The 21,853-nt window shown below is 38.6% G+C and overlaps 1 protein-coding gene across 2 annotated transcripts in view; it reads left to right on the top strand.

Moving 5' to 3' along the window:
• LOC114475027 (mitochondrial intermediate peptidase-like) overlaps positions 1–21,853 on the top strand; it is a 31,956-nt gene that overhangs the window by 2,717 nt on the left and 7,386 nt on the right. For both annotated transcript variants that reach the window (XR_003675413.1, XM_028465719.1), the window contains exons 3-18: positions 1,717–1,805; positions 2,586–2,672; positions 2,768–2,831; positions 2,918–3,100; positions 5,847–6,003; positions 6,408–6,456; positions 6,813–6,873; positions 7,497–7,549; positions 7,967–8,120; positions 8,225–8,302; positions 8,525–8,732; positions 10,134–10,243; positions 10,349–10,423; positions 12,006–12,122; positions 14,828–14,949; positions 17,181–17,254. Coding sequence is in view for 1 of the 2 variants with exons in the window: in XM_028465719.1 (XP_028321520.1) it covers positions 1,717–1,805; positions 2,586–2,672; positions 2,768–2,831; positions 2,918–3,100; positions 5,847–6,003; positions 6,408–6,456; positions 6,813–6,873; positions 7,497–7,549; positions 7,967–8,120; positions 8,225–8,302; positions 8,525–8,732; positions 10,134–10,243; positions 10,349–10,423; positions 12,006–12,122; positions 14,828–14,949; positions 17,181–17,254 (1,681 nt within the window). In the remaining variant the exon portion in view is untranslated. The remainder of the gene's footprint in view (positions 1–1,716; positions 1,806–2,585; positions 2,673–2,767; positions 2,832–2,917; positions 3,101–5,846; positions 6,004–6,407; positions 6,457–6,812; positions 6,874–7,496; positions 7,550–7,966; positions 8,121–8,224; positions 8,303–8,524; positions 8,733–10,133; positions 10,244–10,348; positions 10,424–12,005; positions 12,123–14,827; positions 14,950–17,180; positions 17,255–21,853) is intronic.

Raw genomic sequence — 21,853 nt, forward strand, 5'->3', positions numbered from 1 at the left:
TAGATTTATTTCATATATCACCATTTCGATAAAATATATTGAGATATGAGTTGGTCCATATCGCCCAGCCCTAGTAGGAATGTTCACAGCATTTTAATGTTGACAAAGTTAGGCCTACCAGATTGTAATCGCCACTTGTCTTAAAATATAAGGTATACTGGAGCTTGGTTGGGGTGGTGGGAGGGCTCGTAGGGGGTGCCAGAAAATTCCTCATATTTTCAAATCCAAAACTTGACAGGTATGCTCAATCACAGGTGCATGGAGGGGTCAAAAATTTGCTGCAGCTGCTGCTCAAATTAAGAGGTCGCCAAAATCTCAACCAACAATTCTAAGTTGTTGTGGGAAAAATGCACCAGAATGCCGGAAATTGCATGCATTTATTTAACAGTTTTTTGGGGGAGGACCCCCAGACCCCCTGAAGGAGATTAATTCTCAACCCCCCCCCCCAAATATTCAAACAAACGTTACGTCTTTGATCAAAGTGCCTAGCGTGTAGTTTAACAAGGTCTGATGTGGTTCACTGACACCTAGTGACCGGGCGTTTACGTGAAAAGCATATGTTGGCGCAATTACGGTAAATGTTTTTTTCGTTAAAAAAGATGCTTTTGGATCGATACAATAATCGCGCAGTGAAATATTGCGATATAGAGCCTGGTTAATTTTTTTTTTACACCCTTAAAGGTGTAGTCCGCAACTCTCAGATCCCTCTCTCCCCCTCCCTCCCCGCTCCTCTCTTGCCCTGCCTGCAAACTTAACAAAATCTCTCCCCCAGAGTAGCAGCAACCCAAACGGAAGCTGCTGAGCGCACACACAAACAACACATACACTACAGAGTTCTAGTGTAACAATTACAAATCAAACATAATGTAAAACAAGCAGCAGTAATTACCTTTCAAGCAGAAAAGTCACCAATTCCATCTTCTACTCCTCCAGACCACACACTGTAAAAAAGACAGCGCTCCAGTCCGGGAAGGGGGCGGGGACTGAGAGCAACAGCTGTCAGACAGTCCATCAAACACAATTCTGGCTCTGATTGGTTCCTTTTGCTCGGTCGCGGTACATTCTGGCAACCTGCCAAAGGCTGCAGGAGCAGCAGGGGGGGCTCAATGAGCCTGTTGATAAAAAGCTGTCCTTACATAGTGACAGCTTTAGCAAATATGACAAAAAGTCACTTTTATAAGAGTTGCAGACTGCACCTTTAACACCAACATGTATTATGTTTGGAAAAACTAGTTTCAAAGACTGGCTTCTTATATGCATCTATCTGTCTATCTGTCTGTCTGTCTGTCTGTCTGTCTGTCTATCTAATCTATCTAATCTACATACATTTATAAATAATGTACAAAGTGTTGGCATTTCACCTACTAGCGTCATGATGTAATGGTTCATTATGTATAATCTTTCGAAGTCAAAGCTTATGTATTGCAAAACACTTTGTACAAATCTTTGTTCTAATTTGAGGTTCAAAGTCCCTTTTAGCTGACTTAGGACTCAATGAATACTACAGAATATAAAAATCTTCCAAATATAACACATTCATTGTTTCTTATTGCATTTTTATTGATTTTGTTTTGTACAGCTCTAAATCTTTTTCTGCCTGCAACATTTGTTCAAGTTAGGAAAGTATGTAAGAAAGTCAAAGAAATTATTGGCCTGTTTATAACTAATATTGTTGTTGTTTGAAGTGTGCGGTGTATCTGTTTTTATTGTACACAGGCGGACTTTGTCAAAGTAGCTCATCCTGATCCTGCATTTCGTGAAGCAGCTGAGAGAACCTGCATTGAGATCGGCACAGTTGTGGAGAAGTAAGAAGTAACGACTGAATAAGATTATTTCATTTGTCATAATAGCACATAATACCTATTTTACACTGTGATAATTTGTGCTAATATAACGCATACAACTTTGCAGTATTATTTTATTTATTTATTTATCTTGAGAAGCATATCAATAAAACAAAAATTACAGAAGGAAAAGAATGCAAACTTGCCACTCAAAAGGAGTAGGTGGAAGTTCAAAGAACTTATAAGAAATCCTACTCCTCTTTCTTCATTTTATAGTGCTGTATTTACACAATTCATATCCACAAAACAAAAACAAAAAAAAAACTGAGAAGCATAACATAAATATATTAGCGTTTATGGTTGTACAAACCAAGATTAAAAAAAAAAAACTAAAGGCAAAAGGAACAAAGGTATGCTATAATTTAGGGTTGTGCACGTAAGGTTAAAAAGCACATGTTTGCATGATGAGTAATTAACCACTTTCTTCTTCTGAGTAAAGTGGTAAAAACATTGACTAATAAACAGCTTTAATGTTAGCTTGTAAGCTGTGGTTCTGTATTCAGCAGGTCACTAGCATACTGTATATCTGGGAAGGAAAAAAAAAAGTGATTAGGATTTTATTTTGAAGGGGAATGTTTTGATTTCTGACACATTTTGAGTTGCAGTGCTAACTTTAGGTTGAAAATTGTGTGTCAGTTGGTTAATAAGTGATAATGAATGATCCCAAAACCAAACCAGTTGAGAACCGCTGGTCTAAGAGACAAACTTTAATGCTTCTGCGTTTTTCGCTGTGTATTTTAGACTCAACACGAACGTCAAGTTATGTAAGAGTCTTAAAGAGTTGCTGGATGACCCTAAAATCGTGGCTCAGTTGGACCCTGATACAAGGTGAACACCCAACTTATTACATGTTTTGGAATCAGGAATCTGTTTTCTGACCACTGTACTGATTTGAAATGTTTGGATTGTGTTTGTTGCTGCAGACGAGTTGCTGAGTTGTTCATGTTTGACTTTGAAATCAGTGGAATTCATCTGGATGAGACACTGGTGAGAGAAAATAGTACAACAAAGCGTTTGATCCTGTCGTTGATGCCATACTGTGTTTGGTTAACTGGCTGCTTGTTCCCCTGCAGAGGAAAGAGGCCGTAAAACTTCACGTGAAGCTATTGGATCTAAACAACGAGTTTCTGGCCGGTTCCCACATGCCCAATAGAATTGCAAAGTCTGCGATCCCTGAGCATCTACAGCTTCACTTTGCAAAAGAAGGAAGTTTTATTCAAGTTGGGGGACTACATGCAGATTCTCCTGATGACTTGGTAAGTGCACCAATCAGATGGAGTCATTGGGTCATTTCTCCGTTTGCACAGCAGGAGGCGCTATTGTCTTTTCTGAGATTTCTACAGTTCCTAATAATGTGTGATTGAGTTTTTGTTTAATTCAGTGTTTTTTAGCATGGTTTTCGATATGGTGGGTTTCTCTTAAGCTTTAATACAATCATGGCTAATTGACCATTAAAATACATCTTTGTTAGAAGGTAGTTGCATATCAGGTCTAACACCTTTTACCTCTGTGGTCAGAAACAGTGCAATTTGATATTTAGTGACCCGTAAATTAATAATCTATAGTAGAAATCTAAATGTGTGGTCTTTGTTTTAGTGCAAATAAGTATTGATGCATTATTAAGATATTGACATTTATTTAATTATCTCTTTACAACACATATTACAAAAACCTAAAATGGTAATAAATAACTACAATTTCAACAAAATTCACTTTATTTACACACGTGCATTACAATTGACAGACCACACATAATTTAACAAGGCAGGAAAGAATACAAACAGAATCGTATAATTACAATAAAAACATTGTGTTATACTACTACTGTACTACCTATGAAATGGTGCGCCTCCTGTGATCAAATATAAAAATGTGACGTGTTGTAAAACAACGTTATGTTGTACCCACTACTCCACTGGTTCTTAACCTGGGTTTAATGAGTCAGTCTCAGGGGTTTGGCAGACACACACACACACAAACTATAAATGTGTTACACAAAATACGTTTCCATGATAAACTAGTTTATTACAAGATACATTATAACAATTTAAAGTTTTTAAAATAGTAATTTAAAAAAATACAAACATTTGAACGATGCAAAACACACTTACATGCGTGTCCGTTCAGCCCACTTGTATTATTCGTCACATCTCGCTGTGACCACCATTGGCTGCAGCTGATCACGGTGTTGGTGATTTTCTTAATATTTCAATCCTTTTATACTAACTATGTTAACAACTAAAGAAAGTGGTTGGACGAAAACATACAATACAGATTATTGTGTGTAAAGGAACATGATGGGAGTCAGCGTCCTTAATTTATGATTTGCATTTCCAATTTCAGTCAAACACTAAAACTAAAGGAACACTTCTTAAAGGGATCCTCCACTGTTTTTACAAATGTGGCCTAAAACCTTTGAAATGAAATGAGAAGATATATGCCCAACAAAACTTAATATTTTACACCATTATCGTTTTATTTACTTTTAAAACTGGGACTACTTTACCCTGTGCGCCGCCATCATCATCATCATCATCATCCACTCTGCAGAGAAGGTCATCGGCTGCAATCTGCCCTCCCTCCAGGACCTGTACGCCTCCAGGATTTTGAGGCGTGCAGGAAAGATTGTGGCCGACCCCTCCTACCCCGGTCATAAACTGTTTCAATCTCTCCCTTCTGGTAGGAGGTTTCGGTCCATCAGGACCAGAACCTCCAGACACAAAAACAGCTTCTTTCCCTCTGCCACCATCCACATGAACACACCCCAAGTCACCCACTGAACCCCCCCCCCCCCCCCCCCCCCCCCCACCCGATCACCACCTCCACCAGCTTGATATCTGCTGCACTGTATATATATATTTATATTTATCCTATTTATCCTTTATTCTCTATCTATCCTTTATTTATCCCTCATCCTTTATATTTATCATTATTATTATTATTATTATTATTGTTGCTGGGTTGTTATTTGTTGTTTTGTTTTTATTTCTTTTTGTTGTTTGTTTTGTGCACCAACCACCAAGTCAAATTCCTTGTACTGTCCTTAAAACTGTACATGGCCAATAAAACATTTCTGATTCTGATTCTGATGTTGAAATGACGTCATTGGAGACGTAAATCGCCCTTTTAGTCCATTGAGTTCTAGAGGAGGTGAAGCATTCAGGATCATTTAGCAGCTTTTTCAGTCAAAATGACAACTTGTGCTGTGGATTCACTGCTAATTCTAAAGAGCAGCAGTGAATCCTGGTTACCTTTATTTACATGCACTTGGAGCTCGTCTTCTCTCCCTAATGGAGTCTACGAAACAGCAGAGTGGGAGCTGTCGCCCCCTGTGGCCACGAATTTTTTCAGGTCACGGTTTTAATTGATTATCTCTCAGTAAACAAAAGGTTTACATCGAGTTTTTTTACATTTTACTGTTGTCATTTTGACTGAAAAAGCTGCTAAATGATCCTGAATGCTTCACCTCCTATAGAACTCAGTGGACTAAAAGGGGCTTATCACGTCACCAATGATGTAATTTCAACATGGCGGTGCACAGGGTAAAGTAGTCCCAGTTTTAAAAGTTGATAAAACAAATATGGTGCAAAATAATGTGTTTTGTTAGGCATAGATCTTCTAATAAGGACTTTCCAAAGGTTTTAGGCCACATTTGTAAAAACAGTGAAGGATCCCTTTAAAGAACATAATGCTCGCTGAATTTATGGTGACTAACTCACATTTAATATTTCCATATTACAAAGAGTTCTGTGATTGCACAAATAAAGCTTGCAGGGTTCAGTACCTTCATAAAGTTTAATAATCACTGCATGACTCTAACAGGTCAAATAAAGACATTGCAGCCAATAATGTTTAATAGAAACTGTTTAATATATAGGTAAGTCACCTGGAAAGTCGTTTCTGGCCCATGGGCCACATGTTTGACACACCTGTTGTAAACTTATATAATTGAAGCGATTTCCCTGAATTTAAAATTTAAACTGTTTTATCTTTAACTTGTAGGTGCGAGAGATCGCATATAGAATTTACCTCTATCCCAACGGAGATCTGATGAATTGTCTTGAAGAGTTGCTCAAATGCAGATATAAACTTGCCAAGCTTGTGGGGTACGAGTCCTACGGACACAGAGCTCTGAAGGGCACCATGGCCAAAACACCAGGTGAGCACATCTCCTGTTCTAGACACACTCCCCTAAAAACACATTGAACAAGTCACCAAATAAAGGTGGTCTGGAGGAATTTAGTGAAGATGGATGCATAAAAACAGCTTTTTATATAAAATGTATTTTGATTGTATGAGGTTTATTTAGTACAGATCTATTTCTGAACTATTGATACTGATGTAGTTCAAACTAATGCTATTTATTAATAATATTACTCAGTTGGGCAGCTGGGCAACAAAACACACTCTCACTGTGCTTTATACAATGTAATTAGTCCTTTAGGTAATATTGGTTTAGGTCAAAGTTGACAAACTGCTCATTCTGAGTTGTGTGTGTGTGAGGATCCCATGATCCTTCCTCCTCTGGTTGTTAACGTGCTGCATCTGAACCTTTGTCTGCAGAGACAGTGATGAGTTTTCTCCAGCTGTTAACAGAAAAGCTGTCTGACAGGTAGAGTCTATTTATCATCACAACAAATGTCATTGTTGTCATTCCAGGGGTTCACGTCCATCTATCAACAACCTTTAAATACTTCGATAAATATATTGTTCAATTCTTGAGTAACTTTGTGAGTGACTTTCCCCATATTTGCTAATCATTGAGCCTTCTGAAGAAGAATTGTCTGTGGGTTCATTCATGTCTTCTGGCTGTCATTGACTGCCACAAAATATTGAAAGTGGTCGTTTACATTGATTGTTCATTTTGATAAAGTACAGAGCTAAAAAGTGGGAAAGTTGTGGCAGCTTTTAATATTTATGACCCTGTTAGTTTGTTCACAAGCTTTTTGATGTTTTTTTATTAATTAGAACATCGAAGGACTTTAAGATGATGAGAGGAATGAAGAAGAAACTCAACCCCCGTAATGCAGTGAGTGGTAGTTTTATTTGCATATTTTCAGATTCAGGCTGAATTTATTAGCTACCAATGGACCAGTGTTACACACATCCTACTAGCTACTGGCTGTAGAATGATATTTTTTCAATAATCTCTTTCTATTTTGTTTCATACAACTAGAAAGCACCCAGAGCGCAGACCCCCGCTATACCATAGCAGTTCCCCAAATTGCATTGTCATCTTAATGTTGCAAAGATATTGAGGAAAATTTGTTTCTCTATAACAGTTGGTTATTTTTCCAGATCCAAATGAAACTTGGTGGTGTGATAGAGGAACCATCTCTGCATCTCTGTAGTCAAATGTCATGAACATTGATCTATTACAAACCATATACTGTTGAAATGTTGTTAATGATCAGAGATTGGGATTTTACGATTTTAAAAACTGATCCAGATTTGGGATATTGATCCGGATTACCCCCAAAATCTAGTCACTTGTTCCTTATCCCATTCTGGATATTACCTGAACATTTTATTAAAATTCGTCTTTCAGTTTTTGAGTTGGACTTTTCACAACTAAACAAACAAATACATAATTAAACACATACAAAAACATAACTTTCTTGGCAGAGGTAATAAGTCTTTGGTTCCACTCAGGAGCTGATGCCCTGGGATCATCCGTATCTGAGTGGTGTCTTGCGTGCTGAGAGGTAAGAAACTCCATGTCATTATTGTAATTCCATATTGCACCATGATGTGTGGTGGTGTCCCACCTCTTCCTCAAGTCTCACTAGAGACAAAAGGTGTTAAAGGAGACGCATGGGAGTTGTCCTCTCTCTCATTCAGATCATTGTGTTTGTTTTCCTTCAGTTCAGGACACTGTGTGTGTAATCGTGACACTGTGGGGAAATTGGATCTTACTGTCTGTTTAAACTTTCATATCTTCATTCTAATGATCAGCTATGTTACTCAAGCTGAACTTTCCCTGCTCATTTTCTGTGAATTGTCTTGTATTATTGTAACACATGTCAAAATTAACACTTTTGGAAAAAACTACCCTTTCAATTAATTCCAATCACAGGACACGGAAAGTGATTGATTTTCTGTGTTGCTGTTCGTCACGGCAGGTTCAACATCGAGCCTAGTCTGTACAGCCCATATCTGTCTCTTGGTGCCTGCATGGAGGGTTTGAACATCCTCTTCTCTCAGCTCTACGGTGTTTCCCTCATGTCCGAACATCCCAGTTTAGGAGAAGTGTGGAGTGAGGACGTCCGCAAGCTGGTGATTAAAACTCTTTAGAAAAACCACATGTTTTTGTGCTCTTAGGGAAGAGCATTTGTGTTATGTCTCCTGCTTCAAACTAATGTGCTAATATATCTTTGTAGGCTGTGGTGCACGAGACGGAGGGATTACTGGGATATATTTATTGTGACTTCTTCCATCGGGCTGATAAACCTCACCAGGTATATCCGTGTGTACACTATCTTGTTTCAGGTCATGCATTTCCTATGAAATGGTATTTATTTATCTATAGTTTTCCACTATGAGCACAGAAGGCTCGTTTTAAATCTAAGTAATATACAAACAAGGCTCATGCAAAGGCTTGCTTGACACATTTATGATGATGTCTCACATATTGCATTCTATCACACCAGCTGTTGTTTCACCTCCTCCTCCTCTGTTAGGATTGTCACTTCACAATTCGCGGCGGTCGCTTGTGCCAGGACACAAATCAGTACCAGCTGCCGGTTGTGGTGCTAATGCTGAGTCTGCCTCATCCCTCCAAGAGTGCCCCCACACTGCTCACCCCCGGCATGATGGAGAACCTTTTCCACGAGATGGGACACGCCATGCACTCCATGTTGGGGCGCACTCGCTACCAGCATGTCACAGGTACACCATCACAGTACCAGCACAAGAGGCTATTTTTTTTAATTTAACTATATTATACATGTTTAAACATGACAAACATCATGGCATAATATTTTAAAAAGTAAAAAATGGTTCTAGTTCAGAGAGAACATCAGCGTGTCGTTCTATGTGACACCAAAGAACAGCACATATTATTTTGCGTTGAATAATTAAAAGATAATAGGGGAATGGTATATCGTGCAACAAGATATCACAATATTAAAACGTCACGAGATGTATTGTCGATGGTACAAGTGATATACTGTGATATTGCAAAGGAGAGAGTGTGTTAGGGTCAAGCATACCTTTCTATTCCTGCCACATCTTTCCCAAGCAAACAATGTCTTTTCAGCTACAGGAGACATAATATGGTTAAATCTGGGTTTATTTATTTATTTTTTACCATGTTATGCAAAGTTCAAGCACAGAGAGGAGTATTTTTTTTGTGGAGAACGTCATAATAACATGAATTGATTTTACACTAATTGGCAGTTTTTACATTGTATTTGCTGAGGGACACTTTTTGAACTTAAAATAGGACAAATTGGTCAAATTTATGTTAATGTTTATTTTATATTCACTTGTGTTGAAAAGGCCATACTCAGAGTTGTAAATATGCCCAGAGATAGTCAAATTAAAGCATGGTTATTTTTCCAATGGCATTTTTTGCCTTTTTCTCTCCAAAAATATTGTCCTGTGCTGTTATCGTGAGCTCAGTATCGTCTGTCATCCTGTCTTGTGAACTTTGTATACGTCGTCGCACGACGTAGGTAAAACCCTCAGAAATTCCTTACTTTTTAGAAATGTGAGGAAAAAAATCGCCAAATCTTACAAAAAACGACAACAAAAAAGTTTTTTATTTTATATATTTTTTTCATTGTTGAGGTTGACTCTCCAAGATCGGAGATTCAAGTAGACACACGCATATTGAGTTTTATTGTCAATATCTACAACTTTTCCATGATGTATTAGTTTTTCATTGACAGTAGATACACATTTTATTTTTTAGTTTGGAATGTTTGTAATTAATGGAAACTAACAAAGTTTAGGGCCTAATGGATGTTTCACATTCATAATTTGGGAAAGCGTTTATTATTAAGGTTCCCATGTTTCAGCATTTAACTTATGCAACCTGTGCATTTAAACTTTGAACTGTAACATAATGTTTGTAACATTACATCCTCGTCTTTGTGCTTCTCACGAGTCATTACAAATTAATCTGTGCGTCACCATTTGACCCGTGCTGCTGATTATGGCTGGAAAAATCAGTTTAAAGAGTGAAAAACAAAGTGGTGGTCTTTCAGTGGTGGTTTTGCACTATTTCATGCAAAAAAGTTGAGTCGGCTACAATTGACTCTTGTTTCTTGTCCGACTCTTGTTTAGGAACCAGATGTGCAACTGATTTTGCAGAAGTCCCGTCTATTCTGATGGAGTACTTTGCTACAGACTACCGCGTCATCAGCCAGTTTGCACGGCATTATCAAACAGGACAGGTAGTGCCATATTCAGACTCAAAATCAATAAAAAAAAAAAAAATTTAGCCTTAAGTAATGTGAAACAACTGAGTTTTAATTATGTCTGGTTTGTTGTCCTAACAGCTGCTGCCTGAGAATATGATTAATCGCCTGTGTGAGTCAAAGAAGGTGTGTGGAGCTGCAGACATCCAGCTGCAGGTAAAAGGATTTGTGGCTATTTACCACTTCTAAAGAGCACACAGCTGCAGCAGCTGTTTGATCATCATGTTGTGCTAAGCATTGGCTCCACTTCACCATCTACTGAATCTTTGAGAACACTTGTGTAAGCTACATGTGTTAAAACAGGCTGCTTCCAGCATTTGCTCTCTTGCACTCCAAGAAGATTTACACATTCATGGACTGGTTGAAACGTTATAGTTGTGTTTTTTGTGTCTGCGCCCAGTCATAGTGTTCAATTCACAAGATCAGCAAAGAACACTCGATGAGCAAAAATGTCCGATTAGTTCTTTCTGCTGAACACATCATGATAATACTCAATGTATACATCTGTTTTTTGTGTGTTTTTCATTTATTCATCACTTGCTATACTATAGAACCTAGGTTCCCAAAGTGGGGTACGCAAATTGTCATTGGGGGTACCTGAATAAAAATCAAAAACAACGTGACAACATTAGAAACCAAATATACCAGCAGTCAGGAGCCTCCAAGCATTGCCACAAATTACACATTGGCCTCTGTAAGACTACACTTTAGCGGTAACAGAAAAACAATCTCATCAAAAAAAGCAAAAATCTGATGAGAGCGAGATTGGGGTGCTGAATATATTGTATTACAGGTATATGTTAAGTCAGGATAGGTGAAATTCAGAGACAAACTTCCCTGTAAGGCTACATTGTATATGACATTACATAAAGTTTTTTTTAAGTGTGCAGGAGTAGGGGATACATGGCTTTAGGTTAAATGTCTGAAGGGGTACGGGACTCAATCCAATAATTAAATTCAACTATCAAATTCTTCACTGCTTGTTATTAAAGGAGTAATGTATAGCAGTGTTTCACAACTTTTTTGCCCAATGCAACCCTTATCTGTCTTAAGGTGAGTATCCCTTTGTTCAGAGGAGCGTGTTAACACAAATAAACGATGCATAACTTGGACTCATTACTCGTATTACCACGCATTTAAGCCTTTTTCTCATCCTTTTCTGAGGTTTTGGCCACTTTAGATTTTGAACTTCAACTTTTAATGTATTTTAAAGAGTTGTGCCACAATTTATTATTGATAGATCAGGAAAATGTCTGTGTGAATGTAAGAATTTGTCTTATAATTTTAGAAAAGAAATTGAAAATAATTTCTGTGTAATTATGGCTGCGATTTTAGCCTGACAGAGCGTGAACCGGGTGGGGCATGCCAATGGGTGGAAATGGGGCAACACCTCGAGGAGCAGTAAGGGTGCATTCAAAGAATCTCCGAACTCTGTATATTCTGACCTCTTACTTGAAAAAGTCCATGGAAATGCCACAAATCGCACAAAACATGGAAATGCGGATTTCCTAGTTATATTGAACGCCAACATGAGCCGTACTTGGTAGAGTCCTGGAGGAGTGCGAATTGCACCTCTAGGTGGTGCAAATGTAGTCAAAATTCTATATAGGGCTCCTTAAAAATGAAACGTTACATCCTCTAGTAGTGCATGCTTCCATAATTAGTATTCTAAATGTTTTATTTTGTTCTGGTAATTGTCTAACTGGGTTTGTGACTCTTGGTTCTTTTCCCTCTGCAGATTTTTTATGCCGTTTTGGACCAGATATACCATGGTAAACCTCAGAACTCCTCCACGACAGAAATCCTGAAAGAAATGCAGCAGAAGTTCTACGGCCTACCCTATACACCAAATACGGTACATTTCTCTTTCAGTTTGTTCATTCTATTACCAATGATCACAGCATCGTTAAATTACAGCTTTAAATCAAATCCTTGAGCTTTCCCCACACCCTTTACCTTGCGTTCCAGTATTCATGTCTTTCCATCTCTCTGTTTTAATGTGCTTTACCCAAGTACAGCAGTATTTGACTGTTTAAAGCTTTTTCAAACCTTGGCCTTATCATTAAAGCAGAGGATACTTCATTCGAGCTCTCCCGAGGGGAAGTATTTGACACTCTGCCTCACTCTGCCAAAATGAAAGAGTTTTATTTCCCCCCCACTTGTGCAGCTGCGGGTGAAGGGGTGAGGCCAGGAGGCAGAACTGAATCAAAAGCAGTCATAATTTAGTCAGGATTGGCCTTCACACAGTGTTACTCAGGGCTATAATTATGTGGGCTGACATCAGGAATAGAGATCACAGGAGCACTCCATATTCTCCCAAACATCAGCGCCTCAGCATGCTTCTCCCACTCTTCTGCTCTGTAACTCTTTCTCTGGTGAGAGTGGTGTATGTAGTAGAGTTGCATCACCTCTCCTCAGCTTTTCAAACCGCACTGAAAGCTCTACCAGTCGCTGTATCCAACAGCAATGCTTCCTCTGCCTTGGCCTTAAAAGTTTGATCATTGTTGGATTAGAAAGACTGAAAACAACTTCTTTAGATCCTTCATTGACAGGCTGTAAATTTTAAGCTTTTCAAACCCAAGTTGGGAAAGTTTCCACAGAAATTTGAGCACTTAAGTGGTTAATAGGTTAGGGAGCGCCTCAGATTATAAAAGCCAGGGTGATGCTGACATGTGTATACTTTATAGAACAGGGCTATCAGTTCCTGGTGTGTACAGAGAGAGACAGAGAGAGGGTCAGCTGGCCGTAACACAGACCACATGCTCAACTCAAGCCAAAAGACTTTAAAAATGAAAGCAAAGTGAGACGTCTGATGATGAACGATTTCATCTTTGGCTTGTTTCTTCTTTTTATCGCAAAGCCATTGTTATTAATTGTCTAAAGCAATGTTTCTCAAATGGGGGTATGTGTACCCCCAGGGGTACGCGATGGCACTACAGAAACTACAAAACAAAACGAGTGAAATCCTGAGTCTGGTCAAGTCCTTCCTTTTTCAAGTGTGAGAAGCCATGACGTTATAAAGACACTTGACACATACATTAGTATTGCAATATACAACTACACAAAAATAATTATATTTAAATTTACTAGTACTTTGTATGCACTCATTTCATAATACAGAGGCAAACTCTATACCTAAAAACAATTCTTTAAAAAAAAAAAAAAAGAGAACGCAATATTTTGCTGTTCCCACAGTTGCGCAGGCGGGAATTATAAGACTGTGACAAAGGCTGTAGGACAACATTAAAACAGAGAAACAGCGAAAGGGAAAATGGATCGCTTTCTTGTATGGTCGCCCTTGATGTGAGTGATAAAGCTATTTTGCACAATAGGTGTGCCTTCAGATTTTTACTTGTCTTTTGGTGTGCCTTGGGCACAAAAAGTTTAGGAACCACTGCTCTAGAAAACAGGAAGAAGGTTCCCTTTGTCTCTTCTGCATGTGTAGATCAAAAGGAAATGGAGCTGACGTGTGACCCGATAGCTCTTGTATAGAAGAGTGAACATTAATCATCCAAAATGAGGGGAAGGGAAGACGATGAGATCCTTAGAAGTCTGAAAATCATTTTCATGACACCTTGTGATAAATGCTCCGCGAAGCTTGTTAAAGACATGAGATGTTGCTTTAAGCTTTCACCCAGAGCTGCTCACGGTGTCCCAAAACATTACAAAACCTTTAACAAGAGTTGTGAAATCAGCAGAAAAGTTTAGAAACTTGACTGTGGTCCAGGCCGTACCTGCCCGTCATTGCCCGATCTCGTCTGATCTCGGAAGATAAACAAGGCCGGGCCTCGTTAGTAGTTGGATCGGAGACCACTGAGAATACATTATTATTATGAAAATAACTTTATTTTGCAATACACATGACACATCCTTGTTGATAGTTTCATGTAAATCTGCTACTTGGACTCCATGAACTTGTCTGTTCCCGGGATGTCCTCAAAAAAAAAAAACTTTCTGCAAAACACAAACTTGGGTGCAGGGAATGCCAAAGCGAATGGGAGAGAGATGAAGAGTTGGAGAAAGGATTGTGTAGTGTGCTGTGACTTTACTAACAGGTCCAACCATTGGGTGGTTGCCAGCTGAATTCCCCCGACTCTCCTTTTGCAGAGATCATAAAAGAGCTCGCATTTATAGATCTACAGAGAAGCCCCCCTTAGGCAACAACCTGGAGAATAGAGGAGCTTTCTACTCTGTTGGAGTCTCCATGTTCTGTCCTTTGTAGCACAACTTGACAGGTTGTAATTTAAAGTTGTGTTGTAAATATTTGTTTAAGACTAACTGTATTTCTTTCATCGCTATAATAAGGTCAAAATACATTACACACTGCATATAAACTTCAGAGTAAATCAGCTTGTGTTGAGTTTTTATCATTCATGTGTACTTTATTCGACTTTCAGTAGGAAAATATTAAGTTTCTCACACAACAAAACCATACATAGCCATTCTCCCCACAGCAGTTTCCTATCACTACAACAATGATACGAACAATGATGATTTTTGCTCGGCTTTCTCCTTACTTTGTTACAGGTGATCATGTTTAATTTCTGTTGTTGTCTTTAGGCGTGGCAGCTGAGATTTAGTCACCTGATTGGCTACGGGGCCAAGTACTACTCCTACCTGATGTCTCGGGCCGTGGCGTCAATGGTGTGGAAGCAGTGCTTTGTTCAAGATCCTCTAAACAGGTGACATTTATGGGAGCATTTCAACAAGTTATTCATGAACTTTTGGACAATTGGCCTGTAGTAAACATTCACAGGGAAAATTATATACCGATATATTTTTTAGACTGTCTGGGAATGTAATGGGTGGCCGGGTGTCCTATTTTATTAGAATATATTGTCTAGAAAATATTTATAAATAGCAGTATTAAGACAGCATTGAATGGTGGTCCCATTGAAAAGTATTACAATAGTTACTAATAATAGTGATAATAATAATAATACGTTAATTAATAATAATGTTGTGTATCTACACCAGGGGTTACCAACACCAGGTAACCTTCATAAACCATGTGAGGTGCCCTCAAGAGCTCTACTCACCAATGAGCACCATCTAAAATCTGATTTACTTTCCAGCATTCAAACTAACAAAGATTAATACTTTTCCTTTTACTTAGTAGAGTTGAATACTGCTGATAAAGTTTTAATTTAAAATGATCCATCTTTAAATGTTTATTTATTCTGTAACACTGTGACAAATGTTTTTAAGTGTTGAAAATCTGTTCTATGGTCAGTGATATGTTATTTATATATATATATATATATATATATGTTAATATGATGCATTAATAAGTTGTATTTTTAAAAACGCGAGGTAGATTTTCGATAAAATTTAATGAAAATGTAACAATTGCATAAATGAGAAGAAATAAAGTGTTTCATGTTGAAACCTTAACATTTCCTACCTTTTTAAGTTGCTGTTAGCCTTCCTTATCTTATCTTACCCTCTAATAAAAGTGAACCTATGGAAATGTAGTATTTAAAGAAGTGCTTTTCTAACTGGTAGCCCTTTGGACTACAAGGTACCTATGAAGTAGCTTACTGTTTCAGAAAGGTTGGTGACCCCGATCAACCAAAGGAAACACTTTTAATAAAGCACTAAGACATACCTCATGTGTTAAGAGTTGTTTTTTTTTTTTATTTTTGTTTTAAGCAGAGGTGTAGCCTGCTTCACGATACTAGAATGTTTTCCTCATTGTCCGAAGGAAACTAAATCATGATTTTTCTTTTTTTCTTTTTTCAATGTTTGCTGTTTTTTGTTGTTGTTATTTTGTGTTTTTTTTTTGATTGACTGTAAATGCTCATTAGTCATCTGCAGCCTAAAGGATCCTACTTGTACATCACCAGCCACTGTTTGTCATCTTTGCTCATGCACTGCTGGGTTGCTAGTGCAGCTTATCAAATCTGGGCCTCTGCAGGACATTTCATTGCTTTGCATTGAGAACTTTTCACAGCAAGTCTACTGAGCTGTGAAGGATTGGGCTGATTATTGGCAGGAAACGCTAAAAACACTGGAGTGCTCATACTTCTGCTGTAGTTAGATTCATTGTTTTAGTCAAATTAAATTAAATGTTATTAAATGCTTAAGGCCAGCTCCTTTGCCCTCCATAGACTTCCATCACCATGCTTCTTTGATGAGGTGGTTTGGATTCTGTGCAGTTCTTTCTCTTATTTTCCTCTTTCCATCATTTTGGAAGAAGTCGCTGTGCTACTTAAATTTTAGAGTTAGGCTCACATAGATTACAGCTTATAGTGAAGCCTTTATATTTATCCTAGGGTAGTCTTCTCCTAGCTGCTGAGAGCCCAACTTCCCTCTTGTGAATGATTTATTCTTGGGCATGGAAAGTATTCCTTCATCATTTACCACAACTTTTTTATGGTCTGTTTTAGGTTATGGTTTTGCTAAATGTACCTTTTTTTTCTCTTCAAACACAGACCATGTCTAAGATTTTCCATTCAAAGTTAACTCTACCACCTAGTATTTGGACAAATGGAGACACACCGTTTAATACAAGATTTCCGAACATTTAAGCTACCAAATGACTTCATTTGGCACTTTGAGCTAAGCAGACGTAATGAACAGGCTTCCTGACTTGGTGTCTGCTGCAATTCACAAAAACACGTTAGCATCCAGATTTGCCTCTGGACAAGACCTAAAGCTTTTGTATTTTAAACCTGCCATGGTTTATATCAAACTGAATCTGGCGGCGTGATCCTGGGTTTGTGTCACAGTCTTCCAAGTCCCATAGTATTTGAGTTCACCTGCAGTTATCAGATCTTTGTTTTCTGTCACCTGTCTGTTATGGATGGGCAGTTTAGGAGACTTGGCCCAGGGCTGCATGTCTGTGAGAGAATACAGGTGTCTGTAACCTTACCTCCTGATTCACTGTGGGCTTTTTTTTTTCTTGCTAAAGGGACATGGGTGAACGTTATCGCCGGGAAATGTTGGCCCACGGAGGAGCTAAGGAGCCCATGCTTATGGTCGAAGGTGAGTCAGATCATAAAATATCTTGATGATTATAAAAGTGTGTGAAACACCTCAGATTTCCCACCTTGGGGGGATCTCTTCAGCTTCTTTCTCTCATTGCTTTCAGCTCACATCTCAGAGAACACTCTTTAAATAATATTTAGTTTAATTTCATTAATTTAAAGTCTAGGGTTTTCCATTCTTAGCTCACTATACATTTTTTTAACACTTAACTCCTTCAGTGCCATTGATGTAATATGTCATTTCAAATCCAAACCTTCAATGCCAAAGACATAATTTTACGACGGATACAAAATACAGTAAGCAAAATAATCAACTGTGAGCCAGATAGCAAAATAATAGGTGACATGTTGGTGGCAGCAGCGTACCTTTGGATGAGAGATCACTCGTGATGGGCAGATCTGAGAGGGAGAGGAAAGGAGTTTACGAGACAGAAAATGGGGCTTCGAGAGTTGATGCTGAAGTTCCCAGCAGCTCACATCAGCGCACACCCGACCAGAGAATGTGTGGAACGAAGTAGACTATTGAGAGTGTGGCGATGGTGAGAGAGAAACAGGGCAATCGATGAGGAAGTTGTGTGTGTGGGAACTAACGGGAGGAGAGACTTGGAGGAAGGCCAAAATACAGTAAGCAAACCTTTCAACTCTGACCCTGATCAAAAGCCCGGTCTCCATAGTAGTTTTATAGAAGGAAACTAATGTTGAGGTGTCCCTAAAGCAAGAGAAAATTGCTTCAAAGTCACTAATAGATTTTTTTTCAGAAAAAGCTGTTTTTCTCAGCTTTTTGTCACAAACTGGCGACTTGTGTGAAACTTGCTTCTATTCAACTGCTGATTACAGAAGAACAAAACAAGCTAGAAACAAAATCATTTTTTCTAATGAAATTAGAGACTTAAGTCTTTCAGAATCTGGTGATTTCAGATTGTCATAGTATAAAATATTCTGTGGGTCTTTAAAAATCAGTCAAAATGCTCAAAAAAAACGCTGGCACTGAGGGGGTTAGAAATTCTGAAAATGGCTGGCACTGAATGAGATAATGTAAGATAATGCTTCTGTTTTCACATGCCAGACATCCTAAGGAGTGACCCACACATGTTCCCACCCCTCAAAAGAAGCCAAATTTCTCTAGTCTGAAACAGTGAGTGCAGCTGCTTCTTTTCAGATTTGGCCAACTCTTGTTTTGAATTCCCAACCGTGAGATTTAGAAGTTCAACACAATTCCTGGACTCTGTGATCCCAGTCTGCTAAAGCTGTGCACTCGGCAGTGAAATAACTGTGTTCATTTAAAAAAAATATTAAAATTGATTCACATAATCATTACGCATGCTTTGGTTAAGCGGTTTAGACTGGACGGACTGGGCGTCTTTGCCGCATGCACACACTACCCAAGCTCTCAAGTCAACCTGTTCACATGGCACACCATGTATATGGCTGATGAACGTGCGTGTGTGTGAGAGTGAGCCCACGGAGGAGAGATGCGTGTGTGTCTATGAATGGAGTCCGCCATGGCATCCGGGATAGGTAGCAAGTCTTATGTTATATAGTGCAGCCAGTCAATAAAGGGCAGCTCTACAACAGCAAAACGGCCTGTTTTTTTACGCTGTACCATAAGAGCGTAAGGTGTACGGAAGGTAACCCCGGAGGAGAAGTAGCACCCCTGTTTCCCCCCCAACCACAAACCGGAAATGTTTGATCAGCACCTTAACACCTACAATAAACGGCACTAACCATAATTTCACGCACACACACACACACAAAAGATAAGCACCCCTGCACTAAGAAATGTTAAATGCTAAATAGTTTTATTTGTACGACTGTATGTGTCTTTTATCAGTTTCAACCTTCAAACACATACTCATTTGGCCATAATTGACAACTCTACTTAAGCTCCCACTATATAAATACATACATCCGACGGGCACTGTACAAGTACATTAAAATTAAAAAGATATTCACAAAATATCTTTAAAACAATAATCCATGACCTCATTCTTTTGAATTTTTTTCTTCAAAATTTTCATACATTTTGTGTTATGTCGCATCCAATAACCTGTTACGCAAATAGTTTAGACATTTAGTATGTATTTGTTTTTCAGCTTTTAAAAAAACAAACTAAAAAATCAGGATGGATTGGCCAGCCGATGGATCGATGCCAATTTTCCTTTTTTGGGGGAGCGGCGATCGGCCAATCCTTGCATATGTAACCGATCTTTTCTGCCGATCTTTTCTACCGTCACAAAGCTCTTAAAGTCGATCATAAAGTCAGCCACTGTCTCTTTCTGCTGTGAGATGACTAACAGACCCACCCACCATGTCATGTGTGCATGTCCGTGCTCCCCATGCTTCTGCTACATAGGATAACAACAGTCACCTGGAGCACGGTTAGCTTCGCATTTCGGCAATATTACAAAAAAAAGAGGGCAAAGGATCGCAATTTGTAATTCCTGTCTTGCGGAAAAAAGTCCCGGTCGAGCTGCAAACAAAACGCCACCTCGTTCACCATTTTAAAAAAACCACCACACCGCTGAGTATGCAGCATTTGAAGCAAGCAATCAAGCTAATGCTAAAGCTAGCGGAGCAAAGTCAGTGGGCCGCTGAGAGCGCTTATCTGTGAAAAGAGCAAAGATACTGGGAGGAAAATGATGGAGTTCATGGCTTTAGATTTGAAGAAAAAACTTCCTTTAATATACATGTGAATGAAATAAGACTAAGACCAACCCGTGTCATGTTCAATCTGTCATTACCTGTTGACTTATGATAAAGTTACACATGATGCACTTTTTTATTTTTGTAAAATGTTTGACTTTTAGGAGCTTTTATTCTGTAGCTGGTATTTTTTTTATTTCTTTGTGTTGTGAAAGGAAGTTATTTTTATTGATATTGGACATTTTTTACATTTGCTCTACAAGGAAACCTAAAACTCAGGACACTTGTGGTTTAAGATGTTTTGTAGATTATTATTTTATCATTTACCCCAAACTTTATTTGTAAAACCAAAATACTGCTGTGCACTTTATTTTTGGAAAAGAGCTGCAAACAGGTCTGCAGTGTAATCTGTTGGACACGGTTATTTTGTTTGTAAAATGTGAAAAATGAAAGACTAAAGAAAGTGATATCATTTAGTATTTTGGACAGCAATGTTCTAAACTTTAAATTTATATTTGAGATAACTACCTCATGTGCAGTTAAAACAACAAATTAGTATTGTTTCACAGGTATTGTTCAATGTTTTTCAATAAAATAAGATTGAAATATTCAATGTGTATGTCAGTTATAAAAAAAAAATTGTGATCGGCCAAAATTGGTATCGGCAGGTCAGGCTTTTGAAAAATGGGTGATTGGCCAGAAAATTGCAATAAGAGCACCATTATTAAAAATTAATCCACACGCAAATTTCTCTCTCCATCGTCTCTTCACCCCTGCTTGTTTTCATGGCTTGTCTGGACAGGACAACAGAGGAGAAAGTGAGATTGCAGAGGGTGGGGAGTAATATCAGATGACATTTGAGAGTATAGTGTAGTTCTTTCCCTCAGGGTCACCCCAGCCTTCCTTCCCACCAGAATATCCCTCCTACAGCTGCAACAGGGAATCCACCCGTCCTTTGAAATTACAGCCAGTAACGGATCTGATTTCTTTTATTTTTCTAATGGGATCCACTGTCTCGTGAAACTGACCGCGTTTGCTCCTATGGTTACCTATGAATCGAATGCTATCCTGGTTGAAGTAGTATCACAGACATTGTAATCCAATTGATATAAGTCATTGTTCATGTATGGATTGCATATTTTTGTGCTGGGACTCGTGCTGACTTGGAACAAAAGACAGTTATTGCAGAAAAATTTGATCAGATCATCAAAGCCCTGAAATGAGTGGATGTTGGATCCTGCTGGACATTTTTTGGCAGCGTCTTTTAGTACTCTGGGTTTTTTGTGTGTGTGTGTCATTAGAGGATTTATTCCATGTCTGGGGAAGCACTTACTTGCAAGCCGAAGCTCATCATAGTTCTAATGAAACCTCCCTCAGTTACAGTTACTGTTCAGGCTGAGGGCCACATCCATCTTCTTTATCTGCAGTAATGGCCCAAACGTTTTTTCTTCTGGTACTTATTTGAATTAGATTGAAAGCAAAGCCAACACTGACAAGGATTTATGTGTTATGGCTTGAGTCTAAATGACTCAAGCCATAATCTCATGTAATTAATGAGAATGGCTAACATCCTCACTGATGTTTTCCCCAACCACGATAATTGGAATACTAAGCACGATCCTGCTATTTCCTGGCATTTTTGTAAGTTTATTGGTTACTGACTAATTAGTTATTGACTGACAGATTATTAACCTGGCCAGATTGATGTGTAGCCCTCGCTCTAAAATTCTAGCATTCTTTCGGAACCAGGGAGGGACATGAACAGATTGCTTGAAGCTGATTGGGGCGAAGCGCCTGTCCACCATGATTTGTTTTAGCCAATCACACAATAGCAAATGATGATGTCATCATCTGCATGCGGCACAGAGATGCTGCTACGACAACAACAAGGCTCCGCTTTGCCATCTTTACCGTCCAAAAATGCACAAAGCGCCTCTCGCTGTTGCTCTTTCAA

This window comes from Gouania willdenowi, chromosome 13 (genome assembly GCF_900634775.1).
Source record: "Gouania willdenowi chromosome 13, fGouWil2.1, whole genome shotgun sequence".
NCBI classification, from domain to species: domain Eukaryota; kingdom Metazoa; phylum Chordata; class Actinopteri; order Blenniiformes; family Gobiesocidae; genus Gouania; species Gouania willdenowi.